The 24,261-nt window shown below is 53.9% G+C and overlaps 1 protein-coding gene across 2 annotated transcripts in view; it reads left to right on the top strand.

Annotated features, from left to right (window-relative positions):
* The window catches only part of CACNA2D2 (calcium voltage-gated channel auxiliary subunit alpha2delta 2), a 150,635-nt gene extending 128,110 nt beyond the window's left edge, over nt 1-22,525 (top strand). Inside the window, exons 6-39 of one of the 2 annotated variants that reach the window (XM_003800620.3) lie at nt 759-900; nt 4,146-4,277; nt 4,486-4,543; nt 5,254-5,304; nt 5,420-5,519; nt 5,645-5,803; nt 6,032-6,139; nt 6,239-6,317; nt 6,799-6,848; nt 7,040-7,129; nt 7,314-7,385; nt 7,578-7,652; nt 8,996-9,070; nt 9,150-9,221; nt 9,299-9,370; nt 9,479-9,540; nt 10,381-10,457; nt 11,655-11,675; nt 14,514-14,574; nt 16,859-16,956; nt 17,173-17,263; nt 17,371-17,433; nt 17,578-17,681; nt 17,962-18,060; nt 18,151-18,239; nt 18,513-18,560; nt 18,812-18,883; nt 18,976-19,128; nt 19,271-19,323; nt 19,442-19,497; nt 19,928-20,054; nt 20,165-20,274; nt 20,370-20,452; nt 20,534-22,525. In XM_003800620.3, coding sequence (XP_003800668.1) covers nt 759-900; nt 4,146-4,277; nt 4,486-4,543; nt 5,254-5,304; nt 5,420-5,519; nt 5,645-5,803; nt 6,032-6,139; nt 6,239-6,317; nt 6,799-6,848; nt 7,040-7,129; nt 7,314-7,385; nt 7,578-7,652; nt 8,996-9,070; nt 9,150-9,221; nt 9,299-9,370; nt 9,479-9,540; nt 10,381-10,457; nt 11,655-11,675; nt 14,514-14,574; nt 16,859-16,956; nt 17,173-17,263; nt 17,371-17,433; nt 17,578-17,681; nt 17,962-18,060; nt 18,151-18,239; nt 18,513-18,560; nt 18,812-18,883; nt 18,976-19,128; nt 19,271-19,323; nt 19,442-19,497; nt 19,928-20,054; nt 20,165-20,274; nt 20,370-20,452; nt 20,534-20,674 — 2,943 coding nt within the window. In that variant the 3' untranslated portion in view covers nt 20,675-22,525. The remainder of the gene's footprint in view (nt 1-758; nt 901-4,145; nt 4,278-4,485; nt 4,544-5,253; nt 5,305-5,419; nt 5,520-5,644; nt 5,804-6,031; nt 6,140-6,238; nt 6,318-6,798; nt 6,849-7,039; nt 7,130-7,313; nt 7,386-7,577; nt 7,653-8,995; nt 9,071-9,149; nt 9,222-9,298; nt 9,371-9,478; nt 9,541-10,380; nt 10,458-11,654; nt 11,676-14,513; nt 14,575-16,858; nt 16,957-17,172; nt 17,264-17,370; nt 17,434-17,577; nt 17,682-17,961; nt 18,061-18,150; nt 18,240-18,512; nt 18,561-18,811; nt 18,884-18,975; nt 19,129-19,270; nt 19,324-19,441; nt 19,498-19,927; nt 20,055-20,164; nt 20,275-20,369; nt 20,453-20,533) is intronic. The other variant, XM_003800621.3, reaches the window with a different exon arrangement.
* The last annotated feature ends 1,736 nt before the right edge of the window (nt 22,526-24,261 follow it).

Below are 24,261 nucleotides of genomic sequence, written 5' to 3'. Positions count from 1 at the left end.
CCCAACCCCCGCCTGCGGCATCAACACTATAGTCACAGACCCACTCCTGCCAGCCTGCGGTGGTAGGCGGGGGCGCACAGCGCATGCCCAGCCTGCCCAGCCGAGAGATGCCATAATTGGCACCTGTCAGGCGACTGCAGCTCATTTTAGAAAATCAGCGGGGCCCTTAACAGTCCTGCTGTTAGCAGGCACTGCAGACCCTCCCTCTGTAGGTCAGCAGGTCTCATCATTAGCCCTCATCCCAGCCCAGCTCTCCCCAGGTTAACCATCACCCTGCTCAGAACCTAGAGCTGCCTGCTGCAGGGGGTGATGCCTCTGTCCCAGTGGGGAGTGTGGGGGCACACAGCTTCTAAGAGGAGCTACCAAGGTCTCCCAGTGATTGCAAAGGGCATGTCCTTGTTAGCAGAAGTCTGGAAACTATTCCTTCTAACTGGCTCCAAGATTTGCCTCCTTTACTAATTGGTTTTTAAAGATGTGGGGAAGGGGTCAGTTTGGCTTTGGTTTAGCAAACATGGGAATGGTGGGTGGGGCGGGCAGGGGGAGGCAGGAGTTACTACTGGCTATTGAGTGAGGTATCCATACCCCATGTCCATCTGTCCTTGTGTCTCTCCATCTATGTCTCTGACCACGGTAGTTCCTGTTTTTGAGATGCCCCTACCTCCTGACCTTCCCTGCCCCTACTTGCAGGCTTGCCCAACCCCACTCACTGTTTTCTAACCCTGACACTGCTGGATGGTGGTGGTGGGGCCTTTCTACAGGACGACCCTGAGAGTGAGGATGTGGAAAGGGGGTCTAAAGCCAGCACCCTAAGGCTGGACTTCATTGAGGACCCAAACTTCAAGAACAAGGTCAACTATTCATACACGGCTGTGCAGATCCCCACGGACATCTACAAAGGCTGTGAGTGTGCAGAGCGATCGGGACAGCTCTCCCTAGCCCTGGGGGGCGGGGGGGGGGTGCCATTCCCAGATCCCTGGAGACAGAAGGCCAGAACCTCCAGGCCCATTCTCACCTCTCAGACTCACCCACATGCAGACATCAAGCCACTTACAGGCAGAGCCTCACATTAACCCCGTGTGTGTGTGCACGGCCTCCTGCCCATGTGTCCACATGTGTCCACATGAATGCATGCATGCAGGCACACACTGATCCTCACAGCAACTCCTCACCACCCTCCCCTATTCCCTGGGCCCATGTAGGAGTGGTTGAGAAGCTACCATACATCAGGTAGACACAGGACTGGGGGACAGGGAACCACTTCTCACTCACAGATGCCAACCTTATTTCACTGCCCTCCCTCTCCTTGGCATGAAGCCAAGGGGATGAGAAGCTGATTTCTAGCCCAGAATAGTAAGGAGCTGGATATATGGGGAAGGGGGATTGGGAAGAGGATAATTGAGATTCTAAGCTCAATGCAGCTTTATGCAATGGGGAAACAGGTTACTATAGCTAGAAGGGTTGAGTCAGACCTGAGGAGGAACTTCCTGAAATCTTGGGAGGTATAGGGGCAGGAAGCCAAGAATCAAACATTGGATGAGGAGCTCTAGCAACAGGATTTAAAGCACTAAGGCCTGCTGAGTTCAGTGGCTCGTGCCTATAATCCTAGCCCTCTGGGAGGTCAAGGCAGGTGGATTGCTTGAGCTCATGAGTTCGAGACCAGCCTGAGCAAAGTGAGACCCTGCCTCTACTTAGAAAAAAAAGAGGAAAAACTGAGGCAAGAGGATCACTTAAGCCCAAGAGTTGGAGGTTGCTATGAGCTATGATGCCACAGCATTCTACACAAGGTGACAGCTTGAGACTCTGTCTCAAAAAATAAATAAATAAAGCACTGAGGCTTATTGGTTCTGACACAATTCTATGGGCCCCCTGGGCCACTGCGTAGACTCCAGAATACAGGGGAGCCCCCCAGGTCATCAGAGAGGCTCTCTCCACCCTCAGGGTCAGCTAGGTCTTCTGGGCAGCCTTAGGCAGGGGTGGAGGAGGGTGCTCTCTACAGACTGCCTGCAGGCCACCTGCCTGAGCCAGTCAAGGGGCACTATCACAGGCAGGCACGCTAATTAAAACAGGAGCCACACCGCCCTCTCCAGTCACCCCTCGCTACCCACACAAATTACATTTTATATGTTTTTTATTTACTGTGTCACTTTTAATTAAATCTGTAATCGCCTGCCTGAGGGGGCATTGTCCCCTTTCCCAACTCAGCCTGATCTGAGAGTATGTGCAGTGGGTATTGGTGTGTGTGTATGCATGGGGCTGAGAAGCAGGCCCTTTGCAAGTGGAGAAAGGTTTATTTGCTCAAGTGTGTCCTAAACTGAGTACATGCACATGGTGGGGGGGCAGAGGCCAAGGGGACATGGATCCCTGAAGGAACAGCTCACGCAGAGAATAAGTCTTTTCTTGGCTCTTGACCTGAGCCAGGGACACCCCTCTAGGGGTAGCCAGAGGCACTTCCAGGTTAGTCTGCTCTAAGCCTATCACTGTGCAGATAGAAAACTGAGGCCCAGTGAGGGTGGGACTTGCCAGGTGGACTCTCCTAGGGCAGAGAGCACTGTGTGAGACATCTGAGAGCCTAACTTTATTTTTCTTTGAAGAGAAAAGTAGAAATTGTTTAACTTACTAAGTTTTTAAATTAGGAACAGGACCATAACATACTGTTCAATAAGCAGAGCCAATGCTAGAAATGTGTTTTGGTTTCCACATTATGGTCAGTTAAGGGAAACCACAGGAACAGGGGGGTGGGGTGGGCTTCGGCTGGGAAGCGAGTTCAGAGATGGGGGTGGTATTAGGTAGCAGACACATAGCAGAAGCCCCACACTGGAGGACAAAGCCAAGGGAAAATGCCCTGGAGTGTGCCAGTACCCCCAGGCTGAGGCAGAGCCTTGAGGACTTTAAATCACAGCTCTCTTTCAGCCTTTAGAAGTCACTCTTTTGTTCTCACTTGGGGGGTAGATCTTTGATAGGGGTGCCGGAAGGGGAGTAATGGTGACAGGACTCCTCCTGAGAAGGGGGTAGAGGTAACTAGAGGGAAGAAGTAATGGTCCCTGGGAGAGGGGGATGTACAGAAGCCTGGAGGAAACAGGGATCCCACTCCTGCTGTTTTTTTCTGAATGTCCAGGGATAGGTGCACTGCACTTATGAGAATATGTGTCACACACACACACACATCAGGCATATCTCAGGCTGCTCTGGCTTAGAGTCAGGGGTACTGTTCGAGCCATCTTGAGTATCTACCCAGTTGAAGGATCCACAGGATGGAGTCCATTCATCTGAGAGGAGCCTTGATCTGTGAGTGTATGTAGGGGCAGATCTGGTCATGGGTTCACTCATACACAACCACATAGGTGGAGGAAGGGAGGGTGGGGCTGAGTGATGGTAGGGGGTTATAAGCAGGACCCACCAGTGTCCTCTATAGCTGCAGAGTGGTGTATAGGCATGAGCACTGGCTCTTCTGCCCATGGCAACAGCTGGGTTTCTGGCCAGGTGGGTTTGTAAGCAAGAGGATCACACGTCTGGCTAGAAGCACAGAGGTTAGAGGCAGGCATACTTGTTGGGGGTGCAACATGTGCATGCAAGTGCATGTGCCTGTATTGGAGCAGGATAATAGCTCCACCCCTGCCCCTCCAAGAGCCCCCACCCCCGCCTGCTCTTGGCCCCAGTTGATTAATCATGGAGCTGAGTGGCTTCCAGCTTATCAGGTACCTTAATAGCTGAATAATTCCAGCCCCATCAGCGAGCCCTTAATTGCTTTCTTGTGGCTGTAGCTTGAAGTGCATGCTGAGTGGGTAAGCTCCCAGGATACCAGCTGCTGCTGGCTGCAGAAAGCATGCTGGACCTGGGGTCATAGCTCGCAGCTACCTGGGCAGCTCATCTCCAGGGGCTGCCCTGCCTACTCCTATGGGGCCTGGCTAGGGGACAGGCTGAGATATTCCTTCAACACCACGGAAAGGGGTAAGGACCAGAAAGTCTTCCTGAAGGACCTGGTACAGCCCCACCTGGGCCCTGGGCTATAAGGAGAGTCTGGATAGGCTGAGAGCAGGTGAGGCATTCTAAGTGTGGGGGCAGGTACGAGCATGACTATTGTGGTAGTTAGGTTCAGCAGGGGACAGTACAGGTGCTTCCCATCCCAGCCTCCCGCTTCTCCCCAGCTACCGTCATCCTCAATGAGCTCAACTGGACAGAGGCCCTGGAAAATGTGTTCATTGAAAATCGCAGGCAAGACCCCACGCTGCTATGGCAGGTCTTTGGCAGTGCCACAGGAGTCACCCGCTACTATCCGGGTAAGTAAGTACCAGCCCATCTCCCCTGTCTATGCAGTACCCCACCTTCTTCCATTTCCCAGCCCATCCATCCTGGGGACCTTGGGTGGCATGTCTACCGTGTAGGCTGTAGTGGCCCAGCAGCCTACAGGGTGGTTATTCTGCAAGGCCTGCTTACCCAGGTTGGGCCTGTCCCTGCCAGTCTCTTTTACCTCCTCTCTTCCCACAGCGACCCCATGGCGAGCCCCCAAGAAGATTGACCTATATGATGTCAGAAGGAGACCCTGGTGAGTGAAAAAGGAAGGGCTGGGCAGGGACATCCCCCTCATTTCTCCACCTCTCCTGCTGCTCTCCTCCCTCTCAATATCGAGACCTCCAAGCAGGGTGCAGCCAGCTCTATCCAATTTTCATTTCACACATCGTTGCCACTGGAAAATGGATCCCATCACCCAGGCAGGCCCTCAGCTGCCTCTAACCCCAGTCCACTGCCCCACACTCCCACCCCATCAGGACTGAGAAACTGAACCAGTAGGGGTTCTTAAGGGTGGATGTAGCTTCTGTAGGGTTGACCAGCCCCTGCCCCGGCCATCCCAGCCCTCAACACCCCTACCCTCTGCTCTGTACCTCCCAAGTATCTTATGATTTTCCTCCCCTTCCACCTGTGCCATCTCATACACAGCTAGACTCTTCCCTTGGGGCCTCAACTGAAGCAGGGGACACAACAAGCCACTAAAGCTAGGGAATATTCCTCCTGCCCTTCTCTGGATCACCTGCTCACATCCACCCTGGGGATCTTTTACTTGCTGGGGACCCAGATCACTCACGTCACGGGCAGGAACTGTGCCTGTTTTAAAAAGCATGGTATTCTGTTGCCTAGAACTCTGGCTCATACAATGAATGTTCGATAGAAACATGCTGAACCAGTATGTGGGTGAAGGAAGGAAGGACCCACAAGGTCCCAATGGGGCTGACCCTAACTGAGGCTTCTCCTGGGCAGGTATATCCAGGGAGCCTCATCACCCAAGGACATGGTCATCATTGTGGATGTGTGAGTGAGCATGCTGGCAGGTGGGGCAGGGTGGGGCAACTCTGGCACAGGAATGTCATGGAGAAAAGGCAAGAGAATATCTGAGGCCCCCACCACCCCTGCCTGACCTCTCCAGGAGTGGCAGCGTGAGTGGCCTGACCTTGAAGCTGATGAAGACATCCGTCTGTGAGATGCTGGACACGCTCTCTGATGATGACTATGTGAATGTAGCCTCGGTGAGTGCCAGGGCAGCAGGCAGGCAAGGAATTCATCACCCTCACCTGCCCTAGTCCTGTGACCACTGCCAGCCCCTTGCAAGAGCTGTCTTCCCTGGCCACTCACCACCCCACTATTTCTGCAGTTCAACGAGAAGGCACAGCCTGTGTCATGCTTCACACACCTGGTGCAGGCCAATGTGCGTAACAAGAAAGTGTTCAAGGAAGCCGTGCAGGGCATGGTGGCCAAGGGCACCACAGGCTACAAGGCCGGCTTTGAGTATGCTTTTGACCAGCTGCAGAATGTGAGCCCCATGGGTGGGCAAACGGGCGGCTGGGGGCGGGCAAGGGCCCAGGCTCTGTGACACCGGGGAAATCAAGACAGATGGCCTTATTAGCACCAAACAGGCAGATAGCACCAACTGCTATGGGGGAGGAATGTCAGAGAGCCAGGCCCACCAGGGGGAGGGAGGCCTGTCCCCTGGACGAGGAAGGAGCTGAGAGCCGTCTGACTCCACACTCACCTTGCCCAGTCCAACATCACTCGGGCCAACTGCAATAAGATGATCATGATGTTCACGGATGGTGGTGAGGACCGCGTGCAAGACGTCTTTGAAAAGTACAATTGGCCCAACCGGACGGTGAGGCTCAGCCCAGGCAGGGGCTGCCATGATCTGGGCCCAGTATAGGGGAGGACTGTCCTCTGGTGGCTTCAGCAGTAACCTTAAGCCCCCTGCCAGGTACGTGTGTTCACTTTCTCCGTGGGGCAGCATAACTATGACGTCACACCCCTGCAATGGATGGCCTGTGCCAACAAAGGTACCTAACCTGACATCACTGCCTGGGGGCCTGCCTGCCATGTCCTGCTGTCCCATTGGGTTTGTTGTCCAGACGTTTGTTCGCCTGCTGTCAACAGTGTATCTTTTCATACAAGTGGCTGTCCATTGCTCTTTCTATCTGGTGAGCTAATATGTTCATCTGTCTGTCCACTGTCCATCCATATCCTAGCTTGTCTGCTGTGGTGTCTTCTTGCTCTCTGTGCAGCTGGCTGCTGGGTGGACTCTGAATGTCACTGCCATGAGGGACTGCAGGCTTCAGGTTCCTGCCCCCTGCTCTGTTTCCATATACCCCCTACTCTCACTCCTTTTCCCTTGTGTTGGTGCCAATGACAGCACAATGGCAGGAGCACTAAAGGGATATGAGTTTAAAGGGAATGACACCAGAGAGAGCCTGAGGGGCAAGTCAGGGGGTGAGTCCCGTGGTTCCAGCCAGGCCCACCTCTGCCTCCCTTTCCTTCAAGGTTACTATTTTGAGATCCCTTCTATTGGAGCCATCCGCATCAATACACAGGTGAGACTCGGGGGCGGGGCGTTGCCTCCTCCCAGTCCTTCCCCTTTGGCAGTGATACTGTGTGTAATGGGCTTCTGTGCGGCAAGGGCGCCCTCTGGTGGTTACTAGGGCACAATCTCAATACAGGGGAGGCAGAATGGGGAGAGCATGTAGGAGGCACACTCAGGACCCCTGCTGCACCTCTTCCCCAGGAATATCTAGACGTGTTGGGCAGACCCATGGTGCTGGCAGGCAAGGAGGCCAAGCAGGTGCAGTGGACCAACGTGTATGAGGATGCACTGGTAAGGCCTCTGGGCAAGGAAGGGGTGGGGCTGGCAACCTTCCCCAAGGATGTGTCCACGGGGTCAAGACCCCTGAAGGCCTCTTTATGGAGGCGAAAGAGCCTATGCCAGAATCCCTCCTCTGAAAATGCAGGGCGAGGGTAGGGCCAGCCACAGGAGACTCCATCCTCCTTCTTTCCTTTAGGGGCTGGGGTTGGTGGTAACAGGGACTCTCCCTGTTTTCAACCTGACACAGGATGGCCCTGGGGAAAAGAAGGTGAGATCCCCTGCTGGAGGAGAGTTGGGCATGGCCTTCACAGGTCTGAACATGGAGGAGGGAGGGGAAGGACTACAAACTGGGCAAGGGCAGCTGGCTGTGAGAGCAGCTTGAAGCCTTGGGTGTGATGGCTGGGCAAAGAGTCCACATGGAATTAAGCCCACTACAGATTCCCCATGCTTCTGCTCCCAGAACCAACTGATCCTGGGCGTGATGGGCATCGATGTGGCTCTGAATGACATCAAGAAGCTGACTCCCAACTACACAGTGAGTGTCCGCCTGCCCTGCCTCCCACGTGGACTCAAGCCAGGCTGATTTGGGGGGGATTACAATGGCTCCATGGAGACCTCTGAGTTCAGGGAAACAGGAAAGGCTTCCCTAGCTGGTGACCTTGGGCCTATAGCAAGGTGACCTTGGGCTGGCAAACTTTTGGTAAAGGGCCAGACTGAATATTTTAGGCTTTGCTAGCCTAAATACCCATCTCATACTCAATTCTGGTGCTGTATTGTGAAAACAGCCACAGACAAAACATAAACATGTGGGCAGGGCTATGTTCCAATATAATTTTGTGGATGGTGATATTTGAATTATGGATAATTTTCACATGCTATGAAATACAATTCTTCCTTTAATTTTTTCCTAACCATTTAAAAACATAAAAACAATTTTTAGGGGTGATACCTGTGGCTCAGTGAGTAGGGTGCTGGCCTCATATGCCAGAGGTGGCAGGTTCAAACCTAGCCCTGGCCAAAAACTGCAAAAAAAAAAAAAAAATTAGCTCATGGTCTAAGAGTAACAGGTGGAAGGCCAAACTTGGCACATGTGCATAGGCAGGTATGCCCTGGCCAGAAAGGAGAGGAAGGTGTACATTAGAGGTAGAGGGAATTCTCTGGGCAAAGGCCTGAAGGTAAAAACAATCATAAACCAAGCAAGGGGTAAAGTCACAGTGTGGATGGCCCAGGGCCTATGGTTAAGGATTACAGGTCTCACCTGCGAAAGTGGAGAAAGCTGGAGTATGTGGGACAGCATTATTAAACCTGCGCCCCCGAAACCCTGCTTGGCCCTGAGAGGGCAGGGGCTGTGGCACTGGCCTCCATGTACAGTGAGAAAACTGCCTCACCTCTTGTTAAGGGGTAGGTCCAAGCCCTTACTCCTACTCTTTACTCTTCTTCTACCCAAAAGGGCAGCCACAGGCCTTTGGGATTCCAAAGGGCCTATTCTTCCCTGTGGGCTCTACTGACTAGGAATGAGGAAAGGCACAAATCAGAGGCAATAGTGGGGGGTGTAGTGGAACAGAAGCAGCAGCCCTGTGGGGCCAGTGGAAGAGAGAGGTCAGACTGACTGATAGCTCCATGAGACAGGGAAACTAGGAACTACAGAATGCCAGCCACAGAGGTGGTCAGCCTTAGCAAGAGCTAGTACACACAGGGCACCTGGCCTGCTGGCCTGGATTATAAGACAGGCTTAGGGCCAAATGGCATGTGGGGGCCCCTGGCCCAAGGCCAGCAAACAACACCCCTCAGTGTGATGGAAGACAGAATGGGGAAGAGCTCTAGAGCCAGGAATCCCTGCCTAGTACTCCAGACCCTGAGCCCCCTGTCTACCTCCAGCTTGGTGCCAACGGCTATGTGTTTGCCATTGACCTGAATGGCTACGTGTTGCTGCACCCCAATCTCAAGCCCCAGGTGAGCCAGATGGGCAACCTGGTGGGTGGGTAGACCCTCCAAGATCAGGATTTCTGACTTCCTGCCCTGACTCTCACAGACCACCAACTTCCGGGAACCCGTGACTTTGGACTTCCTAGATGCAGAGCTGGAAGATGAAAACAAGGAAGAGGTAAGGAAAAGGAGGGGAGGCGATGGGGGTCAGACACAGAGAATGGAGCCCTGCCCCTCACATCTCTGTCCTTTCAGATTCGTCGGAGCATGATTGATGGCAACAAGGGCCACAAGCAGATCAGAACATTGGTCAAGTCCCTGGATGAAGTAAGAAAGCAGAAGAGGGGGGCCAGGGAATGTTGAGTGGGCACCTTCCTACCCCACTCCCTACCCCTGCCTGCCAGCCCAAGTACCTGACCCAGCCTCCTCTCCTAGAGGTACATAGATGAGGTGATCCGGAACTACACCTGGGTGCCTATAAGGAGCACCAACTATAGGTGAGTGGGGCCAGGGCTGGGTGGGCAGAGGGTTGGGGGCAGCCCCAGTGTCTGAGCCCAGCTGTCCCCTCCCTCCCTCCCCCACCCAAGTTTGCTGTGACCATTGTCCAGTTGGGCACCAGTGCCAGGGCTCCTCACTATTTTCCTCAGTCCCCGAAGGGCCTCCCCTGGCCCTTCAGAAACAAGCACCAGGTCCTGAGAGCACAGGACAAAGATGGTGCCTCTGATGTCTCCTAATACCCACCACATCACTCCTGCCTGGATCTAGCCTGGGTATCTGTCCCCAAGATATTATCCTCAGCACATTCACACCTGCTCTTAACTAGCATCACAGCCTGGGCTGGGTCAGTACAGGTTGTCCTCTGTGTGCCCCACACAGCCAGTTCATTCTGAAATGCCAGACCAGCCCACAGCTGTCTCTCACCATCTGAGTGCCAGCCCTGCTTTTGGCTGGCTCTTACATGGCCTGACTTCTGGGAACTAGACCCCCTCCACCACAGCACACACCCCTGCAGCTAGCTCAGTGACAGTGTTCTATCCCATATGAGTTTGCTGCTGATTAGATGGAAGAGGCTGACCATGCCAGTGGAGTCGTGGGGAGCTTCTGGGGGTGGGGTTGGAATTTGCTTTGGGGCTGGTTGTCTGGTAGCCTCCAGGAAAGTTTGGGGAAGTAGAGGGCTAGCCCCTAGACCATACATCTCCCACAGCTAAAGAAGTGTCCCTGGGGATGGGAGGAGGAGATGCCACAGCTTGGATCTCTCTTCCGAGGCCATAGGGAGGGGATGCTTGTGTTGCCCCCATCTCCCCAGCAGTGACTGTGCTTCCGCCTCCTCTCCCTAGCCTAGGGCTGGTGCTCCCACCCTATAGCACCTTCTACCTCCAAGCCAACCTCAGCGACCAGATCCTGCAGGTCAAGTGTAAGTGGCCCGGCCCCTGCCTGCGCCCTGCACCCCTGCCTCTTCCTGCACCCTGGCCAGCCCCAGGCAACATAGCCAGTTGTGCTTGCCGGCAAGGCACCCCTCCCACCCAGTCTGCCTAGCCCTCAGGTGCCCACAGGCTGAGGCACTAGCCTTCAAAAGTCTGTGGAAATCTGCATGCTCGCCTTTTCTCAAATTTGGTTCCAAAACATTCTCTCATGGTTTCCGTTGAGGTTTCTGTTTTTGGTTTCTCCTACTTCGTGTCTTCCCTCCTTAGCCTGCCTGCCCAGCACATCCCTGGGGGCTGCATTCTTGGAAGACACCCCCTCCCCTCATCTCCTTCACCCTTTTCCCTGCTCAGTTCTCTCTCTCTGTCTCTCTCTGTCTCTCTCTCTCCCCCCCACCCCCACAGGGTTCCTTTCTCCTTCCACCCCCTCTTCTGTTCCCTTAACTCAGGTCCCATTCAGTCCCCTCACTTTGCTCCTCTAACCTCTCTGTCCTCCCTCTCCTCTTCCCCTCTCTCCTGCTTTCTCCTCCCCTGTACCTCCATCTCCCCTCTCCTTTCCCTCTCCTTTCTGGTTCTTTCTTCATCTCTCTCTCACTCTCCCTCCTTCCCTCCCTTTCTCCTCCACTTCAACACCCCTACCTTTAGTCTCTACTCTCTGGGCCTCATACCCTCCTCTTTCTTCCTTACTCTCTCTGGCCTGTTCCTTGGCCCTCTCATCTCTCCCCTCCTTTTTCTCTTCTTCACCCCTGCACCCTCCTTTCTCCCTCTTTCCCTCCCTTCTTCCTTCCCTCCCTCTCCCAATCCTCTGCCTGTGGCTCTCCCCTGCATGCCCTACTCACCATGGGCCTCTCCAGGGGGGCCTGGGTCTTCAGAGCCTGTGGCCCTGCCTGCCCACAGCACCCAAGGTCAGTGGGAGGGAGGCTGGGGCTCCGGCCCCACCGGGTGCCCCCCACCTGCCTGGCCAACTGGGGCTCATCTCCTTTGAGTTTTCTTGCTCTCTCTTTCTCTTTCATGTCGTTTTTTGCAAGAAGTTTCCTTTTGGTATGATGATGAGACACAATATTTTCATTCAAACAGCCATTGAATAAAATATTGTTTGTGCCCCTCCCCTTCCCCTCCCCCTTTTCGTTTGTTTTTGTGTTTGTGTTGTTTTTGTTTTCCTCGCTTTCTCTCTTGGTGGACTGTCCCAGTGCCAATCAGCAAACTGAAGGGCAAGTATATCCAGAACCAGTGCACCCTCCTCTCCCCACCCCATCTGCCCTCACGCCCCTGCTTGCCCCCCTTCCTGCCCAGGAACAGCCAAACCCCTGCTCTACAGGGCTCCCCTCCTAGCATCCCTCAAGCTCCTCAGGTTCTTGCCTTTCCTATGATCCCTAAACCTCTATTAGAGCCAGTATCCCTTGCCCCTGGACCTGCCTGCAGGGTGCTCTCCGGCGTGATCTGAGGCTCAGGCCTTTTCCTTGGACTCCTCACTCCTTCTAGGAAGGCTCCTGCTTCCTCCCACCTTCTCTGTGCCTTGAAGACAACTCAACAGTAGAGACAGGGCTGGACCTCTACCTCCTCCCACCTAGCAGGGCAGGGAGCCTGAAATGCAAAGGGGAGATCAGCCTTTACAGGGGCTCATGTGTGGCTGTGACAAAGGCACAGCCCACAAGTTTTCCTCTGATCTCTGACAGTGGCTCCAGAAGCTGGCAGCTCTCCAAAAAGGGAGACAGAAAGGCTTGGAAGCCTCACACCACTGGAAGAGCAAGGCTGGCCTGACCATCCCGGGTCCTGGCCTAGGTGCTAAAGTACCTATGTTCTGCCATCACTACCACCATCACTCCACCTCCACCTCCTGCTGTTCCCAAATGCTTTTCTAAGGCCCATTGGCCCAGCCCTGCCCTGAGGTGGGTGGGCAGGTGTGGGAAAGGCGTTCCCCTGTAGAAATAAAAGCAGACTGGGGATTGTGGCCTTGGCCAGTGATGGAATGGGATATGTCTAGATCCCAAGTGCCAGCATTGGAACTTGGAGGAAATTATACTGGGTCTGAAGAAAAAAGTTCTGACACTCTGAGGTGCTTAAGCCAGAGAGACTTCCAGAAAGGTGGGCAGTGAACCCTCGAGCCCTGGCAAAGAAGCAAGGAATGAGAGGACAGCACACAAAGTCTCTGCACAGACAGCCATCTCTCTCAAAATAGTTGGGTAGATGGGGTATATAGAGCCGTGAGGGAATGTCCCCATGACCTAGACTCCCAAGAAGCTCTAGGGGCCCCGTCTAGCCTAGTCCAGCAAAGGGGATAGAGCCACCTCCACTGGCCTGGGGCGAGGGGTCATGCCCTATGCTCACTGGCTTGAGTTGTCTTTTTCTTCCCACTCCCTCACATCCCCCCAGTGACCCCAGAAATGCAGGGCCCTGGTAATAAAGGCAAACATAGCATAGTCTCCCTCCCTGCTCCTTCCTCCTCCTTTTCTTTTTCCTTCTCCTTTTCCTTCCCTCCTCCCCATTGGCTTGTGTCCAAACCCTGCCTCACAGTCCTATCAGAAAGGAACAGTCCAACCAGTGACTACCCAGCCCCTCCAAGCACCCCAAGTCCCCCTGCCTGGAATCGTGCAGTGCATTGTGGGAGTATTTGGGAACAGAAAATCCATCTTCCACACAAATAAAGCCCAGGGGACAATAGAGAGATTAGGACCTGGGTGAAGACAGGATAGGAAGATAGGAACTCCCAGAGTGAGACGGGACAATAGCAGAGGCTCACCTCCCAGGAGCAGTCTAGCTGGGCAGGGAGAGGCCACACAGGAGCCCCGGCAGCCATATCCTTAGGTTCACTCACAAAACCACACAAAGGCACTCAGATACAGGCTCATGCAAACACTCATGCATGCATGCTCATCCATGCTGATATACACATATACAAACTTATGCATCCATGCTCCTACACATACATACCCACTTATGCATCCATGCTAACACATACTCACCCATGTTCACACATACACTCATGCATTCATGCTCACACACATGCACACTCATGCATCCATGCTCAAACACACATACATGCTCATGCACAAATGCTGACACACATGGATGCATACTTGCTCACATACATGCAGGCACAGCTCATAAGTTCAGGGCACAGACTCAACTGGTGGACCCCTCAACAACCCCCCCACTCCCCCCTGGAGCCCTCAGCATTCCTTCCTGGCTGCCATGAGTCCAAACAGGCCTTAGGAAGGTTGGAAGCCCAGCCCTTCTTCCCCCACTACCCCTTATGCCCCCAGCCCAGGGAAGCAAGTGTGTAGGTGCTAGCAGCACCCCTGTCTTCAGAATCTCTTTCCACACTATAAGAACAGTCTCAGGCACTTTGAGGGTCTCACTTCACCCAGCCTCTTGTGCTGGGTGGACCACCAAACCTCCACAATGCACTGCAGTCCACCGCCAGCTGCCCCTACCCGTCTCTGGTTGGACTGTCTGTGCCCATGAGAAACTCCTTCGGTTTGGCCATGTTGATGCCTGACACAGAACAAAAGCAAGATCTACCAAAACGCAAACAGCTGTGGCAAAGAAAGATTAAAAATCCACAGCTAAAAGCCAATTCCCTTCCTCAAAGTCTCTTTGGAGGCGAAGGAAGCTCAGCATGTGGTTTTTTCCATTACGGATGTGATAAGAGTGAGACTGGCGCCTCCCCTAGACCATGCATATATATAGCAGTGTGTGTATATATATGTGTGTGTGTGTGTCTGTGTATATGTGCTATACAGCCGTATGGAAGCATATACAGCCACGCCATGGGACTCACTGCCGACACAGGACCAGGCCCGGGCAACATATTGGCTATAACTGCCCTCCTCCTGCGATGCTATAGTCTCCACAGGCCCTCCACCCTTCCCAGCCCATCCCTTCTCTCTGGCTCGAACCTGAACGTGGAAGTGGCGGGTTCCCTCTTTGCTGGTGTCTCCCCCTCCCTCAAGCCATCCTCTCCCCTGTCCCTCCAGCCCCACAGCTCTAAACCCCCTGGCCTCCCGCCTCCCCAGCCCCTGCCAGATAACCCCCCATTTCTGTTGCAGATTTTGAGTTCCTGCTCCCCAGCAGCTTTGAGTCTGAAGGACATGTTTTCATTGCTCCCAGGTAGCTTGCGTGTGGCCTTGCTGAGGTGTCCTCCCCAACCCCACCTGCCCCAGCCCTGCCTCCTGCACCGCTGCCTGGAGCTCTGTGTGTCTGTGTCCTGTGCAGTGTTGCCCCCAGCTCCTTGTACATAGTCCGGTATGCATGGCTGTGTGCATACCCAGGCCATGTAGCTGCACCAAGCAGCAGTGGCCAGTGGTCCCACAGTTCCAGCTCCCACCAGGCCTCGGGTGGGAGGGCTCTGGACTCTCTGCTGACCTTCCCTGCCTTCCCAGGCAACCAGGAAGGAGCCCTTTCCAACCTGGGCTGGCTGTCTGCAGCATGCCCCGGCTGGGCAGCTGCTGCTCTGGTTTGTGGTGTCCTTCCTTTCCCTTGACCCTGTACCCTATTGTTGTCCTGTGTCAGTCAATGTTTGTGTGGGTCTGAGGACTAAGCCAACCAAAGCCCCTGTCTGCAGTGCTTAATCCAGGTATGGTGGCTCAGTGGGGAGAGGGGGAAAGGGGAATGCAGGGGCTTTGAGCAGCTGCTTTGGCAAGTGAGGGGTTAGAGCCCAGAGTAGGTCCAGGTCTGGACCATCCCTGGAGGGTACATTCAATATACACGCTCAACGTGCACACACCCTCTGCCTTTGGCCCACATCTGAGGAGGCCACAGGCCCTGAATGCTAAAGCCCCTTCCTGTAATCTGGGCTCTGAATGAGGGCAGGTAAATGGGTGCAGCTGACGAGAAAACAATGGGCACTCTCAGGTACCACATGGGGGCTCTGTGTACTCCTAACCTCTGCGTGTATGCACGTGTGTGCATGCACCCACAAATTTCTCTGTGACTCTCTTTGTAGATGTTTATATGTGTGAGTCATTGTGTATGTATGTAAGAGTCCGAGTGTAAAACATGGGGAGGGCTCTATGCACTCGTGACTATGGGAAGGTGCAAAAGGCCTGCATAGCCCGTGTGACCCTGAGGAAGATCTCTGCGGGCAAGGATCTTGTTTGTTTTTGTCACTTTTGTATCTTTGGCTTGGAAGAGCTCCATAAATGTGTGTAGAGTGAGCTATTCATTCTAAGTACCTCATAGATGTGAATGTGCATATTGTATATACAGGAGATGCCACAAGTGACCTGGTGTATCTCAAGCACAGCGGTATGGGTGTCACTCTGGGTATGTTGGATGGGCCTTCAGGCACAGAGGCACAGGTTGTACACTGCACAAAGATCTTAGGAACCACAAAGTGTGTAAGGGCTAAGACCCAGTCCCAGGTGCCTTTCACCAAGCTATGGGCCCTAGTTATGGCCTGGGAAAGTGCCTGTGTGTGTGTGTGTGTGTGTTATTATGTCACCCTTGGTAGAGTGCTGTGGCATGACAGTTCACAGCAACCTCAAACTCCTGGGCTTAAGCTATTCTCTTGCCTCTGCCTCCCAAGTAGCTGTGACTATAGGCACCCACCACAGTGCCTGGTTATTTTTTGTTGTAGTTGTCATTGTTTAGAAGGCCCAGGCTGAATTTGAACCCAGCACCCTAGCCACTGAGCTATGGGTGCTGACCTGAAAGTGGCACATTTTTAAATTTCCACAGTAACTGCCATATGGGACAACTAGGGGGTCCCTGGTGGCAGAGGTGTATGAGTAAGGAATCAGGCAACAGAGGTGGCTCAATCTGTCAAGGAAGAGGGCCTGCTCACCAATACTCCCTGGGTAGGGAACAAAGCCCCAAGCAGGCCCCCACAGGCCCCGTGTTTTATGAACCTAGTGAGGGTCTTGAGGAGATGAAGGATTTGGCCTGCCCACCTCATGGGGGAGGAAACATTCCAGCATTCCCACATGTTCCCATTGACTTCCCAATGCCCTCTGTGGGATGGTGAACAAAGTGAGTCTTAGTGAGCTAGGGTGACGTTGCCCTAAAGCATACAGTCAGAAAAAAGCAGAATGAGATCTTAGACTTGAGCTGACAAGCCAGTGCTGGTACTCTGATCCTACCTTATGCCCACGAAGTGCTGCAGGGCATACAGGTGGATGGGCTAACCACCAGACATTTCCTGGAAGCCACAACAAGAGAGATGGGAGGCTCTACAGGGCTGCCCAGGAGAGAAAACCAGCCAGAGTGAAGGAAGCCCTCATTCTCTTGTGTCAACTCTGTCACAACTCAGTCCCAAACAGCCTGTAACAACACATGTGCCTCTTCCTGAGGCCTGGGCTTCTCAGAAATGGCCAAGCAGGGCTATTGGGAAGCCTTGACTCCACTGCCCTCTCCAGCCCCCCAAGCCCACTCTTCTTGCCCCTCCTACCCCCAGAGAGTATTGCAAGGACCTGAATGCCTCAGACAACAACACTGAGTTCCTGAAAAACTTCATTGAGCTTATGGAGAAAGTGACTCCAGACTCCAAGCAGTGTGAGTACCTGGCAGGGCAGTTGGATCTGGGCAATGCCCAAGCAGCATGGGGGTAGCAGAGACTGGGAAAGATGTGAAAAATATGCAGGCCCAACTCAAGGGCTGGTTCTGGGCCAAGTCATGGGCAAGGCTCCTGGTGGAACCTTAAGGATAGGGGTAAGGGTGGGCAGAGAGCTGCAGGAAAACACTCCCTCCGTCCCTGGCCTCCTGTTCCAGGCAACAACTTCCTTCTGCACAACCTGATCTTAGACACTGGCATCACACAGCAGCTAGTGGAACGTGTGTGGCGGGACCAGGATCTCAACACGTAGGTACCACCCAGCCTGTGGGGACAAGAGGCTGGGATGGCCCGGCACCCTGGTCCATCCACCCAAAAGGCAGGCCTATGACCCCATCTCCCTGTTGCCCACCCAGGTACAGCCTGCTGGCTGTGTTCGCTGCCACAGATGGTGGCATCACCCGAGTCTTCCCCAACAAGTAAGTGACCTACACCCTGCCCCTGTCTGGGACCCTATCTGTCCTGCTGCTGCTGCACAGAGGCTTCCTTATACCTATTGAGACCATGGTTTCCCACAACTACCCCTTACCCACCACCGCCTCTGCCTCTCTTGGGTACTTCAGAGCAGCTGAGGACTGGACAGAGAACCCTGAGCCCTTCAATGCCAGCTTCTACCGCCGCAGCCTGGATAACTATGGTTATGTCTTCAAGCCCCCACACCAGGATAGTAAGTGTCTACCCAGGGTGCCCAGGAGTAGGTGGGAAGCCTCAGTTTCTCTATCTGCTCAGGCCAGGCTGTGTTCTGTTCTCTGAGGCCCCTCCATCACACAGCTGTCTGAGACCAGGCCAGATGTAAGAGAGGGACAGGCTATGCTAAACACTATGCTGGGTGCTGGGTACTTAGATGGTATTGGCCCTGGGTTGGGCTCCTGGATTTATAGGGCCCAGCATGGCAGGGTCAGTGTAGCTGCCAGCTATGGCTCCTAACTGCCGCATCCCACCGCCAGCACTGTTAAGACCTCTGGAGCTGGAGAATGACACAGTGGGCATCCTTGTCAGCACAGCTGTGGAGCTCAGCCTAGGTGGACGCACACTGAGACCAGCAGGTAGATACCTGGGATGGCGGTGGGGAAAGAGACAGTGGGCAGGGTGCAGCTGGGCAGATAGCACTGATGGTCCTTTGCTCTTTCCCAAAGTGGTGGGCGTCAAGCTGGACCTAGAGGCTTGGGCTGAAAAGTTCAAGGTGCTAGCCAGCAACCGTACCCACCAGGACCAGCCTCAGAAGGTATCTGAGCAGGGGAGGGGGCAGTAAACCCAGCATTGCCCTTTCTGGAGTCCCCAGGGACCCCTACCAAGCTTCCCACTCAGAGTGGCTTCAGCACCTATGACAGTGCTGCAAACCTTTAATAAAGTCCAAAGGGGTCACAACCCACAGGTTAAGAACCACTGATATGGGGAGGCCAGGGCAGCTACAGGTGGCCTGGGGACCCAGGTGTATAGAAGGTGATGGAAGAGAACACTGGTGGGAGGCTTACAGTCCTCATTCTCTGCCCAGCAGTGCGGCCCCAGCAGCCACTGTGAAATGGACTGTGAGGTTAACAATGAGGTGCGTGTGCTCTAAACCTACTCTGGACCCCCTATCTTACCCCACTCCCAGACTTCATAGTCCCAACTGCAACTCCTAACCCATCCCTTGTCCTGAGTTCCAATGTCACCCTGACTTCACAGTCTTACTGGGACTGGGGAAAGTAACACCCCCCTCACCCTGAACCACTGGACTGCCAGGGCCTGGAGTAGAGCCTGTCAGCTCTAGATCTGAGCCCCTCTCCATTTTCCTCCCCCTTACCTACCTCTCAGGACCTACTCTGTGTCCTCATTGATGATGGGGGATTCCTGGTGCTGTCAAACCAGAACCAACAGTGGGACCAGGTGAGGGTCAGAAAGGAGTGGGATGGATTTAAGCTTTCTGGGGGCATGGCACTACCAGTCCTGTGACCATGGCTCCCTCCCAAAAACCTCAGGTGGGCAGGTTCTTCAGTGAGGTGGATGCCAACCTGATGCTGGCACTCTACAATAACTCCTTCTACAGTCGCAAGGAATCCTATGACTATCAGGCAGTGTGTGCCCCTCAGCCCCCTGGCAACCTGGGTGCTGCACCCCGGGGTGTCTTTGTGGTGAGTCCCCAGGAATGGCCTGCAGATGGAGGGACTGGAAGACCTGCCCACAGATGACCCTCCCACCTCTGACATTTGATAGAGCTGGGGGTGACCTGGGGCAAGGGGCAGCAGTGGCAGCCGTGCCCCCTCTCCCCTGTAGCCCACCATTGCAGACTTCCTTAACCTGGCCTGGTGGACCTCTGCTGCAGCCTGGTGAGTCCTGCAGGGGGATGTGGGTAGAGAAGGTACTCCCTGGCCAGGAGACTTCAAAAGAGAAGTAAGGGCATTGGCCTCTTCTGACCACCTCCATTCGCTGCCCCATGCCCTACAGGTCCTTATTCCAGCAGCTTCTCTATGGTCTTATCTACCACAGCTGGTTCCAAGCCGGTAAGTAGGTCTTTGGAGGCCCCAACCCAAATTCCTGTCCCCGGCTTGGTGCCTGTGGCTCAAGTGGCTAAGGCGCCAGCCCCATACACCTAAGGTGGCAGGTTTGAATCCAGCCCGGCTGGCCAAACAACAATGACGGCTGCAACCAAAAAATAGCCAGGCGTTGTGGCGGGCGCCTGTGGTCCCAGCTACTTGGGAGGCTGAGGCAGGAGACTCGCTTGAGCCCAGGAGTTGGAGGTTGCTGTGAGCTGTGATGTCACGGTACTCTACCCAGGATGACAGCTTGAGGCTCTGTCTCAAAAATAAATAAATAAATAAAATAAAAATCCCTGTCCCCAACTGGGGAGCAAAGACTGCACCGGAAGGGCGGGTCTGCCAGAACCGGGAGCGTGTCCCGTAGGCGGAGCTGAGGTTTTCTGGTCTGTCGCAGACCCAGCAGAGGCCGAAGGGAGCCCGGAGACGCGCGAGAGCAGCTGTGTCATGAAACAGACCCAGTACTACTTTGGCTCGGTCAACGCCTCCTACAACGCCATTATCGACTGTGGAAACTGCTCCAGGTGCTTGCGGTCGGCTGCCCTTTGGGGAAGCCAGACCCTCGGGAAGGGCGGGGCCGCAGGAAGTGGTGGGGCGCCACCCAACGCCCAGGCTGTCTGCTGCCTCCATTCAGGCTGTTCCACGCGCAGAGACTGACCAACACCAACCTTCTGTTCGTGGTGGCTGAGAAGCCGCTGTGCAGCCAGTGTGAGGCTGGCCGGCTGCTGCAGACAGAGACACACTGTATCCTGTCCCCGCCCTCCCCGCCGCCCGCACCCCCTCTTGCCCCGTGCGCCCTCTCGGTACTGCCATCTCCTTGACTCCCCACCCATGCCCAGCGGACGGCCCGGAGCAGTGTGAGCTGGTGCAGAGACCGCGATACCGGAGAGGCCCGCACATCTGCTTCGACTACAACGCAACGGTGAGGGGCGGGGCGGCGAATTTGAACATCCTATGGCCTTGCGCCCTCCCAGGCCGAACAGTTTCCTGTCTTTCCCCGCAGGAAGATACCTCAGACTGTGGCCGCGGAGCCTCCTTCCCGCCGTCGCTGAGTGTTCTGGTCTCCCTGCAGCTGCTGCTCCTCCTAGGCCTACCGCCCAGGCCACAGCCTCAAGTCCACACTCATGCCTCTCGCCGCTTCTGAGCGCTGCTCTGCCCCACCTCCACCTGGCCTCCTCGTCTCTCTCCTACCCTCCCGCCCTGCACTTTCTACCTTAGAGCCTCGTCCCTCCCTCACTGAAGGACCTGAGCTCACCAGTCCCTGAGAGTCTGCGCCCTTGGGGTGGAGTAGTCCCAAAGGAGGATGCGACAGGTCTTTGGCACTTAAGCCTCGTTTCATCACTAAACTGTTCAGGTGTCCCCAGACCATTCATTCCCGCTGGGCTCACCCAGTAGGATAAGACAGGGAGGCCCCATGTACTGGTGCCAAACCAGATCTCTGCTGCCCACCCTGCATGGAGGCTCCCTATGTGTGGGGAACCTGCCTCAGTTGAACTACTCTAACCTGGCCCTTCTGTCCTACCCAAACCTGGTTTCTGTGAGAGTGGAAGAAGGTGAGATGGGCAGTTTGAGGCCTGTGCATTGCAGCTTAAATCTTAGCAGGAAAGAGGTCTGGGGAAGCCCAGAATGGGCTCCTGCCCTTTTCAGGCCTAAGCTTTGTACCCCCATGCCCTGCAGGTTTTAGATACAACTCCATACACACCTGGAATTCTGAAGTCAGAAACTAGACTCAGACATACCCCAGAAGGCATGCACCTGTGCACACACACACACACAGACATATACACACACCATGGGGTAGGGTAAGGGTGTGGGCACACAAAGCCTTATACAGGGCAAGGGGTTGGTGGAAGGTTGGCACCGGCACACTCCATCTCCTGCTCATCTGCCTCTGATCTGAGCTGCAGCCCAGTTGGTCCTCCCATCTCTAAAGCTGAATGTCAAATAGTGTGCCAAATGCTGGGGCAGGGAGTGAAGAACTCTCTGTCCCATCCCTAGCTACTAGGGTCCCCCAAGTGCCCCTCACCTCTCCAGGTGCTCATTATAACCATTTCTCATTAATGTTGGGACCCTAGTGGGACCACATGCCACTGCCTGCACCCCTCAGCAGATGAACTCTCATCAGACATTGCTCTTTGCCTTAGCAGGGGTGACTTAGGTAGTCTCTCCTGGCTGGGCCTTTCCACCCCCAATCTGGCCCTTACACACTTAGGCCTGTGCCTACTCCCTCTCTCTTTCCCATATCCACACATACTCCCTGCCCCCAGGAGGCCAAACTGCCCCTCCCCTGCTGAACACACACCCTGTGCACATACAGAGGTGGGGCCTGGGCACAGCTCTTCATATCATTCATTCTGGTCATTTCCCCTAAAGGCATCCCAGTTTGGGGGCCAGTGGGGGAACTGAGGGCAAGGGGATGTAGCCATGGGGCTCAGATGGACTGGGAGGAGGGGGGAGGGTGATGCATTAATTAATGGCTCCGTTAATTAATGTCATGTTGCTTGTTGCTTTCTCAGTGTGTGTGTATGGTCCATGCCCACTGCTGGTGACAGGGTGGGTGTCCATGATGTGCACCCAGCCTGGATTCCAGTTGTGTCCTGCAGGGGCATGTGTGTAACTGTAGTGTAGTCAGGTGCTCAATGGAGAATATAAAACTTTAAAAAAAATACAGAAAAATATATATTTTAAGTTTAAAAAACAGAAAAACAGACAAAACAATCCCCATCAGGTAGTTGTCCATCCCCCAGCTGGGTCTTATTCTTCCCATCACTCACCTGACCTGGCTGCTCCCTCACTGTGGACTGGGGGGCCATTTCCTTTTCTCTGACCTTTTTTTGGTTGTTGTTCTATTTTGTACAGAAGTCGGAAAAACAACAGTGACAAAAAAGTCAAGAAACTTTGTAAAATATTGTGTGTGTGATTCCTTGTAAAATATTTTCAAATGGTTTATTACAGAAGATCAGTTATTAAATAATGTTCATATTTTCACTTCAAATGGTTCTCATCCAGTATATTTGCCTGAGGGTGAGGACTGGGTAGCTATAAAGACAGGTGACCAGGACCTCAGAATCCCAATTACTGCTCTGTTGCAGGTGAAGGCCTCGGCAACCCAGGTCCCTGGTAGCTATAGGGCATGATGCTTCCAGCACCTACCATGTGCCAGTCCCTTGATGTATTTTGTCTCATGTCATCTTCACTAAAGCTTCCAAGGAAAAAGCTGTCTTTTTTTTTTTTTTGAGATAGTCTCAAGCTGTCACCCTGAGTAGAGTGTCATAGCATCATAGCTCACAGCAACCTCCAACTATTGGGCTCAAGTGATCCTCTTGCCTCAGTTTTTTCTATTTTTAGTGAAGACAAGGTCTCGCTTTTGCTCAGATTGGTCTCAAACTCAGGAACTCAAGCAATCTTCCCACCTCAGCCTCCCAGAATGCTAGGATTACAGGCATGAGCCACCAGCCTGGCCCCAAAAGCTATCTTTTAAAAAATAACAATATAGGCAGCACCTGTGGCTCAGTGGGTAGAGCACTGGCCCCGTTTACCAAGGGTGGCGGGTACGAACCCGTCCCTGGCCAAACTGCAACAAAAAAAAATAGCCGAGCATTGTGGCGGGCGCCTATAGTCCCAGCTACTCAGGAGGCTGAGGCAAGAGAATCGCCTAAGCCCAGGAGCTGGAGGTTGCTGTGAGCTATGACGCCACAGCTCTCTAATGAGGATGACAGAATTAGACTCTTGTCTCTAAAAAAAAAATAGGGCAGCTCCTGTGGCTCAAAGGAGTAGGGCACGGGCTCCATATGCCAGAAGTGGCGGGTTCAAACCCAGCCCCAGCCAAAACTATAAATAAATAAATAAAACAATAAAGGCTTCCAGAGCCTCAAGGCCAGGACCCTGGAGGAAAGAAGACAGATGTTGCCTGCTTGGGAAGAGGGTGTCTGGTTACTGGGTCAGACCACCCCTCCTGGGGCTAACAGGCCCTCTGACTGGAGTGAGGAATAAGTACCTGGCCCACATCTAGACCTCTACACTTTCTTGATGGAGGGGCCAGTCAGGCTATCCAGACGAAGTCCGGAACCATAGCTCCCACCTTGCCCACCTGAGCCCAAGGCCAGAGCTGCTCACTGCTGTAGCTCTAAGGTGAAGCAGTTTCTTCATTTTAATCCCAAGCATCTTAGTAGCCAACCTAGTGTGACCTTCATGTTCTTTTCATGGGGAGAAAGAATTACAACCACCAACCTAGAGGTTCCCCCTTGCAGGGGACTCTGCTCATTCCATATTTACCCTGCTGATTCCTTACCACAGTCTTTGGGATGAGTACTAGTTTATCCCTATACTGCAGATGAGCAAACTAAAAGAAGAGAAATCCTTTCCCCCCTAGGGGAAAAGGGTAAAAATTCTGCAAAAGTTTCAGAGACAAGGTGCCAGAGGAAGGGGGACCTTAAATGCTAAGTAGATGGAACAAGGCATTCTAGACCTCAGCCAAGACACAGGGCTTTCCTCATTCTTCTGCAGGGGTTGGCTGCAGAGCAATGCCTAACCTACAACCCTCAATAATGGCACTCTAGTGCCCTGGAACAGCCCATGAAGTCCTAGTGTAGGGTTACCAGAAAAAAATACAGCATGCCCAATTTTGAATTTCAGATAAAAGTTTTCATTATGGCTCGGCGCCTGTGGCTCAAGTGGCTAAGGCACCAGCCACATACACCTAAGGTGGCGGGTTCAAATCCAGCCCGGGCC

This window comes from Otolemur garnettii, unplaced genomic scaffold, assembly GCF_000181295.1.
Source record: "Otolemur garnettii isolate 467f Iridium unplaced genomic scaffold, OtoGar3 scaffold00179, whole genome shotgun sequence".
Lineage (NCBI taxonomy): Eukaryota > Metazoa > Chordata > Mammalia > Primates > Galagidae > Otolemur > Otolemur garnettii.
The sequence above is the reverse complement of the archived record's forward strand: the minus strand, read 5'-3'. Positions and strand labels throughout refer to the sequence as shown.